Source organism: Mirounga angustirostris, unplaced genomic scaffold (assembly GCF_029215605.1).
Source record: "Mirounga angustirostris isolate CCGP_5_RB_7025 unplaced genomic scaffold, mMirAng1.0.hap1 SCAF_2, whole genome shotgun sequence".
Lineage (NCBI taxonomy): Eukaryota > Metazoa > Chordata > Mammalia > Carnivora > Phocidae > Mirounga > Mirounga angustirostris.
The window spans coordinates 152,138,065-152,154,040 of record NW_026991710.1 but is presented as its reverse complement, the minus strand read 5'-3'; the positions used below and the strand labels follow the sequence as shown (position 1 = coordinate 152,154,040).

The 15,976-nt window shown below is 43.2% G+C and overlaps 1 protein-coding gene across 2 annotated transcripts in view; it reads right to left on the bottom strand.

Moving 5' to 3' along the window:
* KIF13B (kinesin family member 13B) overlaps nt 1-6,736 on the bottom strand; it is a 201,206-nt gene extending 194,470 nt beyond the window's left edge. For both annotated transcript variants that reach the window (XM_064585325.1, XM_045880084.3), the window contains exon 1: nt 6,589-6,736. In XM_064585325.1, the coding sequence (XP_064441395.1) occupies nt 6,589-6,643 (55 nt within the window). In that variant the 5' untranslated portion in view covers nt 6,644-6,736. The remainder of the gene's footprint in view (nt 1-6,588) is intronic.
* Between the last annotated feature and the right edge of the window lie 9,240 nt (nt 6,737-15,976).

The window sequence follows — 15,976 nt, the reverse complement described above, 5'->3', positions numbered from 1 at the left end:
CAAACCCACTGCTTGCACAGCAGCCATCTGGACTCTCCACACCCTTATGGGATTGGCAATCAAGGGGAGCTACTCACACTGCTTGCCATGCCATGAGGAAGTCCTCTGACCCAGAAGTCCCATATCTTCTACCAGCATCCCTGAACCAGTAACTAGCTAATTTATTAGCTTATGAGCAAGGTAAAAACACACAGATTAATTCCAACAACTTGTGTTTTGTACCCCACCTGCCATGTCTCCCTCCCTGCCCATTGTCTCCAGCACAGTCCTTACCATTCTCAAGTCTCATTCCCATTTCTTTAATTCATAATGCAGTGGCATCACTGTGTACATATATTCTTGTAACTGACTCACCTGTGCATCTCTTATTACCAACAAGACAGTGAGCTCCTTTGGTCAAAGATCATAACTTATGCTTCTCGTGTACCCTGTACATCTTTGAAAATTATGTAAACTCAAGAATGCAAGGTCCCTTTAAAGATCATCATGTCCAAATCAGCAGTAAAACCATAGGCTTTAATGGCACAGTAGATGAAATTCAGGCTCCAAAATACTGGTCTTGTAATTCTGGGGAAGTTTACTTACCCCTCTCTGAGATTCTGTTAAATGATAATTCCATAAACTACCTTCCGAATTTCGTTTGAAGAGTAAAACAATGTATAAAAAATACTCAACTCTGTAGCTCACAAACAGAAAGCTCTCAGAAAGAAGTAGCTATTGTTCTTTTCTTCAATCAACACATACTGAATGGGCTAATACCATCTTTTAAAGATACTACGGCAGCTGAAAGCCCAAGCCCAGTACCAATTAAGTCATGGATTTGTGTCCCAGAGACCAGTTAGTGTCACGCACTTCCCCATAAATTACACTGCTCATCTCTGCCAAGTTTTTTTTTTTTTTAAACATGCTCTGTTGAACACAAGGGGAACCTGATCAGCAAGTCAAGACATCAATAATAATCCATCTCCACTCAATAAACATCTCCATCAGCGTAATGAATAGTTTTGTCAGTGGTTTCCTCCATCTTCAGACCTTAAGGACTGGAAAAGTTAGACATTAGTCATTGCTTTATGGAGGTGAGGGGGTAAAAGTAAACTCAAACAAATTTTATTTTATTTTATCATATAAATGTGCACTTTCTTCTCCAAAAGCCTCTGGCCCTATATGGATAAATCCCAATTTCAGTCATTGAGCAGAGACAGTAGAAACAAAACAATACTGTAATAGATGTGTGCCTCATTCTCCATTAGCATATCAAGCAGATGGTAGAAAACAAGGATCTTCTGTTTTAGAAAGTATGTCAGAAATTTCCATCCACAGCCATCCTCGACTCCAGTATCAGTTATCTCTCTGAGACCACCAATGACCTCAGGGTCAAAACCCCCTTCCTGTTTCAGAATCTCCTTGCTACCTAGCCCCTTCATTTCCTAAGGATCACCTGTGTCTTCACAGACTGCCAGTGTGTTTTCTCAGCTTCTTACTTCTTCAGTCTCACCTTGTCTTCTGAGTCCCGATTGCTTACCTAAGTTTGACCAGCCTCCTGATTCTTCCTATTCACATGGCTTCATTTTCACCACCCGCTCTTAAATGTTACCCAGCTATGCCCTGAAACAGGCATCTACCCAGGCTTTTGATCCTGCTCTAAGACCTGGCAATCAGGCGCCTGGGGGGCTTAGTTGGTTAAGCAACTGCCTTCGGCTCAGGTCATGATCCTGGAGTCCCGGGATCGAGTCCCGCATCGGGCTCTCTGCTCGGCAGGGAGTCTGCTTCTCCCTCTGACCCTCCTCCCTCTCATGCTCTCTGTCTCTCATTCTCTCTCTCGCAAATAAATAAAAATCTTAAAAAAAAAAAAAAAAAATTCAAGACCTGGCAATCTTCCTCCTTCGTGCTTGTGTCTGAGATCCATGCAAAGTTCTACAGAGCTAAACAGAGCACGTGGACCAGCCACCCTAACCCACACTTTTGGGCCTAGCTAGCACTCAAGGCTCCCTGCAATTCCACGCTACCTTTCCAAACTCATCCTTCTCTAGTCAAGCTCACAGAATCCTCCTTTCTGGCAGGCTTTTCTTGTCTCTGCCACCTAAACTTGCCTGGTTCATTCCTGTCTCTGTGCCTTTGCTCTCAGGCCATAGTTCCTCCCCAAAGACCCAACGCTCTCCCCTCGCCTGCTACCATGCACCCATTCTGATCATAAGCTTCCTCCCTCCACATCAAGGTTCTCCCTCCCCAGAGAAGCCTTCCCTGATCACCAGGCTTTCAGGGATCTTTCGCTCCTCTGAATTCCTGTATTTCCCGATCACTACCTGGCAATCTGCAATAGGTGTTTACCTTTTAATCTTGTCTTTTCACAGGAGAGCCATTTCCTCATGAGCATGAACCATAAAGCACACTTTAAAAAGCTGAACACTACAATAGCAGTCAACACTAAGAGAGAGTTTTCAGGATATAAGTCTCCCAACAGGAACAAGCAATCTCATTTTTTCATGTTTTTTTCTAGCCCTTGCCCATTTCTGTTGACATTTTTACACAGTAAGAATCATAATAGCAGATCCAACTGTACAGTTGCACATACTGCTTTCCATTCTGCTTTTTCTGCTAACATAGGAAACTACCTTCCTTGGTAAATGATGCTGATTTTCATCATTTTTAATATCTACATAACAATCTTTCCACTGAGATTCTAGACCATGATTTACTTAAGCACTGACTTCTATTGAACGGTACCTTCTTCTTTCTTTGTGCCTTTCACTGCATCAAGTACTATAAAATGCAAAGTAATCCCTTGAGAAATACCTGTTGAAATATACTTATTATCCATTTTCCTTAACAACCCATTTCACTATTTTTCTCTCCAACTAAATATCTAATGTAATTCTTGGTTTCACTACCTTAGGCTAGGTAGATAGGAAAGGTATTTTCCAAACCCTTTTGATGTAAATGTATTTATTTTGGCAGTTGATCTTATACATATTTAACCATGGGAAGTCCTCTGCAGAAAGGCAGTATGATCCTGTAATATCTAATATAAGCTAGATACCTGGCAGGCACTCAGTAAATATTAAGTATTTTTTAAACCATCTGAAGTTATAAAACTTCAAATTCCTGAACAGGAGAGTGTCACTGATCTAGCTAGTACCATCGATTATGCTTGTAAACCTTTCAGTTCATTCAATAATTAAACTGTTTAATAATGTATGAATGGGTGTTCCTTACAGTATATAGAAAAACACAACCGGAGTTACCTCGTGAGTTGTCCAAGTCTGAAAAATAACATGAAAAAACAAACAATATCTGCAACAAGAACTTCAAGATCTCATGACAAATCAAGTTAACAGCTTTCCTTCAGCTTGTTTAAGGACATATTTCAGATGAAGAAAAGCAAAAACAAAAGTTGTAATATTAAAAGTAGGTAAAATTACATATGCATGTGAACACAAACTAGAATGGAAATAAGAAAATGAGAGCGTGAATTGTTTTTCGGGGTTTTTTTTAAATTTTTTTTAATTTTTTTAAAGATTTTATTTATTTATTTGAGAGAGAGAGAGAGCACAAGAGGGGGGAGCGGGAGAGGGAGAAGCAGACTCCCTGCTGAGCAGGGAGCCCGATGCGGGACTCGATCCCGGGACTCCAGGATCATGACCTGAGCCGAAGGCAGTTGCTTAACCAACTGAGCCACCCAGGCACCTGAGAGCATGAATTGTTAAAATGGAAGGATGTCGTAGACTCTTTATGTTTTGTTTTGTTAGTGCAATGTTAAAATATATAACAAAAAAAATATTACTGACAAAAGCGTATTCAATAGCTGTTATAATTCTTGCTATTATTGAACTAGAGCATAATGCTTAATGTTGAAATAACTATGTTTCCCAAACCCACATATAATTTAGCAAAAAAGACTGAAACTCTTACTTCCATAATAAATGTTAAATAAGAAACCAACTAACTACCTTAACACCTTAGCACAGATACTGAATCAGATGAAGAACTTAATGGTATGCTTGAAGCTTCTTGCAAATTTCAGTTTTCCTCAAAAAGTAGCCAATATGATTCCAAATATCAGAATCTATACAGCAAAACTTCATCATCCTGGTAACCCATTCTCTTCTCATTCTTACTTGTGAAGAGTGATTTCTGAGGTTGCATCCTGAACTGATATGCTAAAAGAGAAATAATTATGACTAGAAGTTTACTATTTGTCATAATTACACACTACTTACTTAATACACTAATTTTCCCAGAAGTAATGATCAAAGTTCTGGATCAAATTACTGGAAAGAAAATACATTTCTGTTTTAGTCTTTTTAAACAAATTCCAGACAGCAGTTTGAAGATCACTGGCTTTAGGGGAGCCTGGCTAGCTCAATCAGTGGAGCATGCAACACTTGATCTGGGAGTTTAAGTTCAAACTCCATGCTGGGTGTGGAGATTACTTAAAAATGAAATCTTAAAAAAAAGAAAAAAATCATTAGCTTTAGAATTCCACTACAATGTATTCCATTACTTCTAGATTTATGTAAATGACAACTTCATGACAAAATAGAACCAACAACCTTAATTATTGTGGTAATCACAGCAAAAAGAAGTCCATATGCATCTGGGAAATACAAGGCTAGGTAAGAGATGGCACTAAATGAAGGGGGAAGCAGTTTACCATTATAAGGCACTTCTATTAATAGAGTAATGGATCCATGTATAAACCTTAATTTTGAAATGAGTTCAACCAAAGGAACAGCTAACATCCATTCCACAGCTAAAATTATTATTACTCTGTGTGTCCCTGGAAACTCTGATCCTGCCAATTATTACAATCTAACTAATGACAATTTATAACAATAGTACTTGCCCTCAAAAACTGAAATTCATGCGGGGAGGGGAACAGGGAAGGATTCTAATTATCTGAGATAGTTCTTCTGTGATGGTTGGTTAGCTGCATCTTTTTAGCACTGACATTTCCAAGTTTTTTGTGAAAAGGCAATTTTAAGAATGTGCTGAAATCATCCTTTCAGAATCAAATCCAGGTTGTTTTATGTGGCTTGCTTTTTCCTGTTTTTTTTTTTTTTAATCATTGTGATGGTAATAAAGTTGAATAAAGATGCCTGAGCACTTAAGAATAGAAGTTTCTGAAAACTTTCAGAATTCATCTAAGATCTCTAATTTTGTCAAAGGAAAGACTGAAGCCCCAAAACGTGTACTAGTTTAAGTTCGGGGGGGGGGGGGGGGGGCGGGCCCGCGGGGAGGAGGAACTCTTCTATGTCACGTGACAGCCTTAAGCTGACCTAGCAGAGAAAGGAGGAATCACCAACTCCAATAGAAGACATGACTCTAAGAGAAATAAACCAACTTCCAAAAGAAGGACAACCCAACAAAACATACTGACAACTGGTTGATCTGTGTATCTCAATATACACAAATGACAGCACAGAAAAGGAAAACTCATAATTTCTACAGACTTAACACTTGATTACCAACAAGTAAGTTGCAAAAACGTCTTAGAAGTGATTCTGATACAAGATTTTGATTAGTTAAGAGTCTTATCAATTGAAAAGTCATCTGCTGGGGTTGTAACAGTAATCTCAGTAACAGCCTTGTATAGAAAGTGTTTTCAAATATATTATCTCATTTCAAGTTACTTGCCCAGTCACGCTGCTACTTAAGCATTAAAGCCAAGGCCCAGCCCACCTCCTCTTGGTACTTGAGTTGGGGGTTCTCCTCACTCCATTTGACTGACTAAAGATGATTTAAAATGTACTCGGTTTATCTGCTTTCTCTACCCTCCCTGCAGAATTGAGAGAATGTCTGAAAGATACAATTTCACAAGAATCTTGGCACTTAAACTATTTATTGTTGAGAGATGACGAATATGACTTCAAGCAAAAACAAAACTATCTCAACAGCCAAAAAAAGGGTGGAAGGGCATCTCTTTTACCCAACTTCAATCAAAGTCTTTACAATTCTTTATGACCGTCCAGGCTAAACGTACAAAAACGCAGACGAGGAATGTTTGCACTTGAGTGCTTTCTCAGGAGTAAACCAAATTCCCTGCCATTTCTTCCTGCCACGGACCACAGAAGTGCAGGGTTGGGGTGACTGGGCCAGAGACGTGGGGCCTCGGGGTCCCTGGCTGTCCCGGGCAGGCTGGAGGGGTGAGGACACGAGGGGCGGGGGCCACTCTGACAGCTGGCAAGGAGAAAGCGGGGGACGCGGCGGGGCACGAGCGAGGGGCAGGGGTGGGGGGAAGGAGGAAGCGAGCCCGGGGCAAGGGACCAGAGCGCCCTCCCGCAAGGGCAGGGGAGGCGAGAGGGCGAAAGGGCGCCGGGGCGGGGCGGGAGCGCCGGCGGAAGGGGCAGCGGACCGGGACGTGGGGCCCGCGGCGCCCGGGACGCGGTGCGGGCGAGGGGAGGGGCGTCCCCGCGCAGGACGGGCGGGCGCGGGGGACGAGGTTTCGGGGCGCGCCGGCCGCTCTCTCGCCTAGACGCGGACTGCAGGGGCGGGACCGGCCGGACCCCACACGGCGGCCGCGGCTGAGGGAAGGGCGCGCCAGGCACCTGCCGCTCCACCGTGGCGGCCCCGGGCGGGCTCGGCTCTCACCTCTCCGGTTCATGGGCCGGATCCGCACGGCCACTTTCACTTTGGAGTCCCCCATCCTGCTGCCGCCGAGGCTCTCCCTCGCCTTCCGTCTGCCGCGGCCACCGGGCGAACTCTTCGGGGCTGGCCGGGCGGGAGGGGGCTGCGGGCGGGAGGGGCGGGGCGGGGGCGGAGCCTGGGCGGGGCGGGGCGGGGCAGGTCGCCGGGCTCCCGGCGCGTCCTCGCTGCACGACGGGACTGCATGACGGGACTTGTAGTCCCTGAAGGTGGTCTAGGGCAGGACAGCGGCAGAGGGACTCTGGCGGGAGAAATCAGGGGCGCTTCGCTGTGTGGAACGTGTAAATGCCCCTGTGCTTCGACACCATTCTGCTATCACAGCTACTACTGAAACATAAGTCCTCGCTAAGCCGATATCGCACCTGAAAACAAAGGGTTGAATAGATGGCATTGGAGACCCTGAGAGCGACCTCTTCAGACTCATTTCCTGCCAACCTTAAAGTATGATCCCTGGCTCAACTTCCTCGGCCTGGATTGCACTCCCGGCTTTGTTTGCCGAAATCATCCTTCAAGACAAGACAAACGTTAACCTTTCTGGAAGTCTTCATAGATCCACAGGTTAACCCTATAAGACCCCGTCCTCTGAACCCCTTCCAGTCAAGACCTTGGGCTCCTGAACCAATCTGAACTCAAATCCCACGTCAGCACTTTCAAGCGGTGTGACCACGGACAAGTGATTTGACCGCTTAAGGCTTGTGTTTTCATAATTAAAATGGAAACACTTTATGCCTATTTCGTAGGATTGTTTCAAGACTTAAATGAGTTAATACATGTAAAGTTCTTAAAAACTCCCTGGCACGTAGGAAGTGCTCAATAAATGTTAAGTCGTAATTGTTTTCGCTTTGTTATAGCATTTATGCTGCTACTGTTTGCTCTCTTATCATATATTTTTTAAACTATATCTTGTATGTGTAGCCTAACCTTTAGTAGAGACCCAGTACACATTTATTGCGTGAATGAATGAATGAATGCATGCATGAAGCCGCACTAAAATTAGCACCTTATTAGCCCATGCAGAGACTGCGAACTGGTGGCCTGTGGGCTAGATCTGGCTTGCAAATATGTTCCATTTGGCGCAACAGTACTGGCCAATGCATGAAAATTAGGAGACTTGTCCGTTGGATTCTGGGTCTACATTACCTATTAGGAATGATGGGTTGGAACTGGGTGGTAGTGGCCACCTTCATGGGAGGCAAGGTTCTCCGTTTCACCATTGACCCCCCTCCACTCTCCTTTACCACTTGTGTCTGGATCCCATAGGTTTGTGATGCCTACTTGGATATGTTTAAATGATAGTACAAAACTCAGAACTATTTTACAGATGAGTCAATATAGAAAGCCAGCAAGACTTGTCCTTTTACCAACCACCCAATTAGTTGAAAGAACTTCAAAACAAGGGCGCCTGGGTGGCTCAGTTGGTTAAGCGACTGCCTTCGGCTCAGGTCATGATCCTGGAGTCCCGCGATCGAGTCCCACGTCGGGCTCCCTGCTGAGCAGGGAGTCTGCCTCTCTCTCTGACCCTCCCCCCTCTCATGCTCTCTATCTCATTCTCTCTCTCAAATAAATAAAATCTTAAAAAAAAAAAAAAAAGAACTTCAAAACGAGTAGAATTGTCAAAAAGGTTAAAAGCACCTTTAAGAGGAATGTCATTCTCATACCACGCATAGATGAACATTGAAGACCTTGTGCTCACTGAAATAAGCCAGACACCACACACAAAAACACTGTATGGTTTCATGTAGATGAGATACCTAGAATAATGAAATTCATAGAGACAGAAAGTAGAATGGTGGTGGTTGTCAGGGATGAGGGGAGGGGAAATGGGGAGTTCATGTTTAATGGCTGTTTGGGAGTTGCTGTTTGGGAAGATGAAAAAGGTCTGGAGATGGATAGTGGTGATGGTCGCACAACAGTGTGAATGTACTTAATATCACTGTACACTTAAAAGTGGTTTAAGTGGTAAATTTATGTTATGTATATTTTACCACAATTTTTTTTAAAAAGGTTAAAAATAGAAAAAGCTATGCCAGAATGCCCTCTTTAAAAGAAGGGAATTGGGGCGCCTGGGGGCTCAGTCGGTTAAGCGACTGACTCCTGATTTCGACTCAGGTAATGATCTCAGGGTCCTGAGATAGAGCCCTGAGTGGGGCTCCATGCTCAGCATGGAGTCTGTTTCAGATTCTCTCCCTCCCCTTCTCCTTCTCCACCCCCCCCCCACCCCAGCTCGTGCTCACTCTCTCTTAAATAAATAAATAAAATATTTAAAAAATAAAAATAAATAAGAAGGGAATTTATTTCACAAGGGCACTTTTTCTGAGCTTTCAGAGGGCTTTCTCAGCTGCAGAAGGAGTAGATATTAACAGAATAAGTCTTTTGATTTTCACAGCCCAATAAGGTAAACAAATAAAAAGAACCAATTTAGGATTGGCAGCTTTTTAATTTTACCAAGTAAATTTCTTAAAAACTAATGCACGTAATTGCTATCTGCAGTCCCTATCATTCTTTTAAGAAAAGAAAAAGGTCACAAAGGATACATTTTTATATTGAAATTGTTTACTTGATGAAAAACCCCACTACTGTCCTTTTGCTTTTATTTAGCGTTGAAAAAATTTTTGTCATGTTATCAGAGCTGGGTACTCTGGTCTTAAACATACTTCCTAATAACCATCTTACCACATTCAGATTATAACAAAAAAGGGTTTGCAATGTGTCAAAGTTCCTGGGCAGCCATTTTTCCGTTTATATCTCTTTTATAACCTGGCAAATGTTGGTTTTAAAAGGCATGGTGTGATGATAGCTTGAATCTAGCTTTTTAAACAGAGGCCAGAAAAAGAGAAGGCTGCACAGTTTCTGGGGGAACACTGTGTTTAAATTTAAGCTCAAATTTCAGAGAGAAGAAAGCCCCTAAGGAGTTGAAGTGGGGGTGGGGGGGAGAAAGTAATAGGGAAGAGGTGAGGACTTTCTCTAAAGTTCCAAAATCAGACAAATTGTCCTGGAAACATTTGATTGGAAGAAAATGATAGTAGCTTCCCAAGAGACTGTAGAGAAAACCCCTCATGGGCCATTCTCCCTTCTGACTTCTATTCACACTAACTTCTCTCTTTTGACTTCTGCAATAAAGACGAGGAGGGAGGGTTCTCAGAGCAGAGAGCCTGAGACCAGAAATGTCTTTATCTTCCCCTGGAAAGTGTTCCTGAGATAGACCTGAGAGAAAGGACTGAGACGCAAGTTGCAACCTGCAACCCAGGAGCTTGGGGGCTCTCACACCAGATGAAACTGGAGCGCTACCTCGGAACCACGCAGGGGGTGTGGGCTCAAGCCCCAACAGGAGACGTGGAAAGCCATCAGCTCTCTCTTTCCAACTCTTCAGAGAAAGGAAAGGAAAAGAATTTAGTAAACAAAGCGCTTCCTTGGACCTTTGTTTTGTAAAGCAAGTACTTAATAAATCAACCAATATTTATGGTGCAGATACTACATTGCGAGCCATTGTGATAGGTCTGTTTAACGTTGAACTTTAGCTGTGTCAGTAAGTTTCTCCTTTTTTTTGCCCTGACGTTTTGCAAATCTACTCATTCTAAACCTGATTTCTAGTTGACGTTTTTGTTGCTTTGATCCACCCATTCAACAGTTTCTGGTGGTCTGTATCTAGGCTGAGGAATACATTTTGCCTTGTCTTTGTTAAGATCATCACTTACAAAATAATAATAGCTAACATACTTTGAATGCACACTATGTGCCAGACACTGTCCTAAGCATTTTACACAAAATAATTCACTTAACACTCACACTAACTCTATGAAGTACTTACTGTTATTATCCCTACATTACAAAGGGGAAACTGAGGACCTGAGCAAATTATTGAAGGAGCCGCTGGGCTGCTACTATGTCCTGACCTCTCACTCCACAGTCTTTCATGATGGGAAGCGTCTACATGCAGATTGCTCAGCCCGTGGGAATTAAAAAAAGATCCATTCTACTTTCCAAAAAAGTTTCTAAAACTCCACTACTGTAAAAAAGTGGGAACTGTGTACTAAGTTCTATTTTTGCCTTTAAAAAGGAGGGAATGAGCTAATGGCTACATGGAGGCAGGAGATTTCTTTCCAGCATAAATCAGAATTAACCTGGACTCGGGTCTCAGACTTATTGTCCCAGACTTAGCTTTGCCAGAACTTAGTTTTCCCAATTAGAATCATTCCTTCTGTCTCCCCAGCTATAGTGTGAGCACAAGGATAGCATCTTTTGCTAGTCTCTTTTATCTCCAACACCCAGGACGATGCCTGGAACGTAGCAGGCAGGCACATAATACATTTTTGGGAATGAAGATATTAGCAACACAGCAAAACGATTAACCTCAGACAGATTAGATGACTTGCCTCAAGTCACACAACTAGTAAGTGGCAGGGTTGGAATGCAAACACAAATTTGTTTGATTCCAAAAATCTAGGCTGTTGTCACAAAGAAGCCATCCCCATGTGACCTTTCATGTATTTTTCATGTTAGTGCGCTACCTTTTCTACCAGGTGAATCCTTAGTGGGAGCCTCGGTCTCAATGATAGCAGTCATCCTGTCATACCTGTTATTTATGGAGTGCTTATGTGCCAGGCATTGTGTTCAGGACTCCCCCTATGTGATCTCATTTACCTTTCATATCAGTCCCGTGAATTTGGTGCTGTGATGATAGCCTTTGACAGATGGGCAACTGAGACTTAAATAAGGCAAATTAACGTGCACAGTGGCCCGAGTAAGAAGTTTCTGAATATGAATCCTGGGTGTCCCCAAACACTGCGTGCAATTGCCCAGACTGACAAACCATGACCACTCCCTACCCTGTCTATTTGTGTGGTACCTGGTGTTCTGCTGTATCTATCAGCATTTACTGACACTCCTTGTCAACCACCCACTAACAAGACCACACCTGGATCTTGCCATTATCTAAGATGGCACCGCCTATGAAATTCAATACCTCCCAACCATCACCTCAACCTCATCCAACCTGACTCACTCTCCTACTCCCAAAGACCAAGTACACTGTTTTTAAGCCTCCAGTTCCTCAACTTACCCCTTTTCTCATACTCAAACTCCTTCAGGGTTTCATTTTCTTACAACTCTAGCCTAAACCTCCCTCTTGACTGTATCATCAACACCACTCATGACCTGTGAATTCCTAAACTTATATAATCAATTTCCTCTATCTCCTGTGCGCAGGAACCCTGCTGGGAAGTCACCCATCCATGCACAGCTGTGCCCTCACAAATCTGTGGTCTTTGATCTCAGTGTGGCCCTTAGTAGCACTTGAAACCATTTCTCCTGCTCAGCCCCCTCTTTTTTTCCTCCAGAGGCCTTTACCATCTTCATCACTCTCTTCAAGCCCTCAGCCCAACATGGCTACTCCCCAGCAGGGCCACTCCCAAATCATGCCACTCCTACATTACTGCAAAAAATCAAGGTTCTCAGGTGAAAATTCCCTAAATTTCCTATGCCCACAACTTCATCTATGACTGTATTAGCACCAACTTTTCCCCTCCAGTTGCAGAGGTATGTGTGCGCCTTCAGCTCAAGGCTAAGGCCTCTGTCCCATGATCTTTCATCCTATCTCCATGGCGAAGTTGTTCTGTTAGTCATTCCCTGCCTAACCAGATCAAACTTTCCTTCTCCATTACCCCTTCCCCTTAGCTGAGAATCTCCCATGTGAAAAGCAAAACAAAAAAGTTAAGGAAAAAAAAAAACAAGGACAACTGTCTATCAATCCTTAGTCTACCTGTAGTCACCAGTCCCTCTGCCTCATAGCCAAGCTCCCCCCAAATAATAATCTACCCTCACAGTTTTTCCTTCCTCACCTGTCATTAGTCAACCAACTATTAACTTAATCATGCTTTCACCCACCCTCACCCCTCTAATAAAACGGTCATGGCAAAGTGTACTATCAACTTTCCGATGGCAAATCCAGTAGGCTATCTTTCAGTCCTCATTTTACTTGACTTCTCTGTGATATTTCATTTTACTCGCCATCCCTCCTCTTGAAGCTTTTGATTCCCTCACTTTTTTTGACATCACTGTGTTCTCCTTGTTTTAGTTAATTTATTAATCCTAGTCAACAAACTTCCCACCATGTGCTTGGCACTGCTGTGTTAGGTGCCTGACATACAAAGATAAGAAAGACATGGCAGCTGTTCTTAAAAACTAAATGTTCTGCTTAGATTTCTGGAAAACTTGTAACTTCTTCAAGTTCGTTCACTGCCTCTTTGCTTGTTTCTCAGTGCCGTGTGGGAATCCCCTTTAAAGACAATGTCCTCAAAAAGGGGCAGGTTCAGTGCGCTAGGCCTGGGAGATCACACAGAAGACAAAGCTAGGGATACTTCATCCAGTTCTGAGGGTTGGTGGGGGAGGGGGTGGCGGGAAGAGCCAAGACATGAAACGGGCAGCTCAGAGGTAGAGAAATTAGGCACGAAAGAAAGAAAATAAAGGAAAGAAACACAGGTCTGCATCAAAGAGTACTGCAAGGACATAGCTTGCAAGAAGCTTATGTGGGTTCCCTAACATCAAAAGCCACATCTCTGGCCCCTGTTTGTTCTTTCCTTATTACCACCCTCCTATTCTAGGCCTTCTACAGTCCTTACTTTCAAAGCCTCTGTATGACCCCTCCCCAAAAGATATCCCTGGGCAGAAAGTGTCCCTCCATCCCGTGTTTGGGAATCTCTTTGGGTCACAGAATTGGATTTCTCCTGAAAGGGTAAAGCCTTGGGGTCTAGGAGGCTGAATGGAAGTGGCTTGGATTTTGAGAGATTTAGATGATTAGAAGAGTCCTCTTGAATGTTGAAGATTAAAGATGTCCTCTGAAATGTGCTGGGTAGGGTGGCCCCAGGCAAGGCAAACTTTCCCTTGGATCTCATTTGGAATGAGATAGGGTTTAAGAACCCAGAGAGCAAGGTACCTTGTGAACTCAATTATTTGTGTATTGGTTTCCTTTCTATTTTCTCTTTGCATTTAGTAAACTTCTCTTAAATTCATGATTATTTGACCTATGCTAAGGAGAAGCAAAAGAAGGGGTTTTTTGACAGATCTTTAAAAGGGAAGAAGTCTACCTCTGAGGCAATGTGGTAAGAGCAATGGGGATTAGGAAAAGACCACAAGAGTCAAATCAGAAGTATACAGATTTGAGATCACTGGGGTCTGCTCCAGGAGAGTCTTCTCTTCATGCTGGCCTCACAGCCCTGGGTTTTACTCTTTTATGGAAGGTGGAATCCCTCATCCCCCCTCACCACTCATTGCTCTCTCCCCAGTTGGTACAGTCTCTATTATCCTGCATGCTTGCTTTGGTTACTCTTACTCAATGATACCCTCCTTCTGTCAGGTGACATCTAACTGTTCAAGCCCCATTTTCTCTGTAAAGTCATCCTTCACTAAATCCTAACACACATTACTATTTCCCTTCTGGAAACTGTTCTAGTACTGTACTATATTAGCATCGGATTACAAGCTGATGTCAACAATGGATATAGGTCGTCTTCTCCAACTAGATTGAGAACTCAGGAGCAGGAATGGCGTCTTCTCATCCTGGGTATTGCTCAAAGCAAGAACACAGCCAACACAACATATACTAGGCGACTGAATTATTCCAATTAAAAGGCACAGAGATGGATGGGATGCCTGGGGGGTTCAGTCGGTTAAGTGTCTGTCTTTAGCTCAGGTCATTATCCCAGGTCCTGGGATCGAGTCCCACATCGGGCTCCTTGCTCAGTGGGGAGCCTGCTTCTCCCTCTCCCTCGGCTGCTCCCCCTGTATGTGCTCACTCTCTCTCTCTCTGACAAATAAATAAATAAAATCTTAAAAAAATAAAATAAAAGGCACAGAGGTGGAAGAGCCATGAGACAAGAGAAGGTCTTTAAGTTAATTATTTTGACTGATAGTCTAGAGTGACAAGAAATTCCAGGAATAAATAAACCTGGGGGCAGAAGATCTTTAGAACATCCCTTTTTGTTGAGGAAATTTCAATTCCTCCCGATCTCTGAAGATCCAGAAGTGAACGCCTTTCTAAAACACACAGATTTCACACTAAATTCCCCCAAAATGTTCACTATGTGTACAAACATAAACTTCCTTCCCCCTTTGTTGAAAGCATCTCTTAATGACATCCGTAATGAATCTCCGACAGGCCTAGTTCATCTCCATAAATCATTTAGGGACAGAGGTCAGGAGAGGGTATTCTTTTGATATTATTCAAGGCAGATTGTACAGCTCAGGCCCCATAAGTGAGCACAAAGGGACATCTATAAAATATTCATAAGCTGCAGTACAAATGCAAGGTCTGCTTGGGGGACCCCCTGTACCGCCTATGGGATTAGATTAGGCAGATCTCCGGTTGCAGGGGTCTGCTCCCTTAAACTCAGAGGTTTCCACAGCTCATCAACAAATCCCACTTAGAATTTAAAGGGGTTTTTGAAACCGCAGAAGAAAGCTTAGGGCAAGCTGGAGGTAAACTATTTGGCCCAGGGCTCCTCGCCTAAGGGAAGCAACTGGCTTTTTTTCACAAAGAGGGCTATCTAGAGAAGGAACAAAAACCTCTGGGAAATCCTGGATAGAGCTGGAAGAAAATTCATCTCCTAGGAATATACCTTGGGACGAATCTTTGCCATCAAAGACACTCTCTTGACGATGGACTCTGAAAAACAAACAGGGTTCTGGAGGGGAGGGGGGTGGGAGGATGGGTTAGCCTGGTGGTGGGTATTGAGGAGGGCACATTCTGCATGGAGCACTGGGTGTTATGCACAAACAATGAATCATGGATCACTTCATCTAAAACTAATGATGTAATGTATGGGGATTATCATAAGAATAAAAAAATAAAAATAAATAAAAATAAATAAAAAAAGACACTCTCTTCCCTTTATTCATTATTGATTATTGATTTTTTTCATCAAATATAATTCAGTCTCACCCATATTTGATTGCCTGTGTAATCAAGTACTTGCCTGATAAGGAAGCAAAAAATGAGTATGACTGGCTCTACATTTCCAGAAGGCTATAATTTATTTGAAGATAAACATGCTGTTACAATGGAAGGAATTATCCATAGGCTTCCACCTTTGATACTGGCCAGGTAATTAAGATCCTGTTTTCCCAGGGAGGTTGTCACATAGCGCAGCTGCAAGTGGGTGGGGTGGAGACCTAAGTGTCACTGGGGAGAGAGGACCATTCTGAGTCACCCCAGATTCAGATCTCGAAGGTGTCGCCTCGGCAGGAGGCATGAGGGTGGGGCACACAAATCCTGATACTGGAGGGAAGACAAGAGCAGGGGAAACGACCCAGGCTGGGATGGATGCCACGTGGTTTTAAT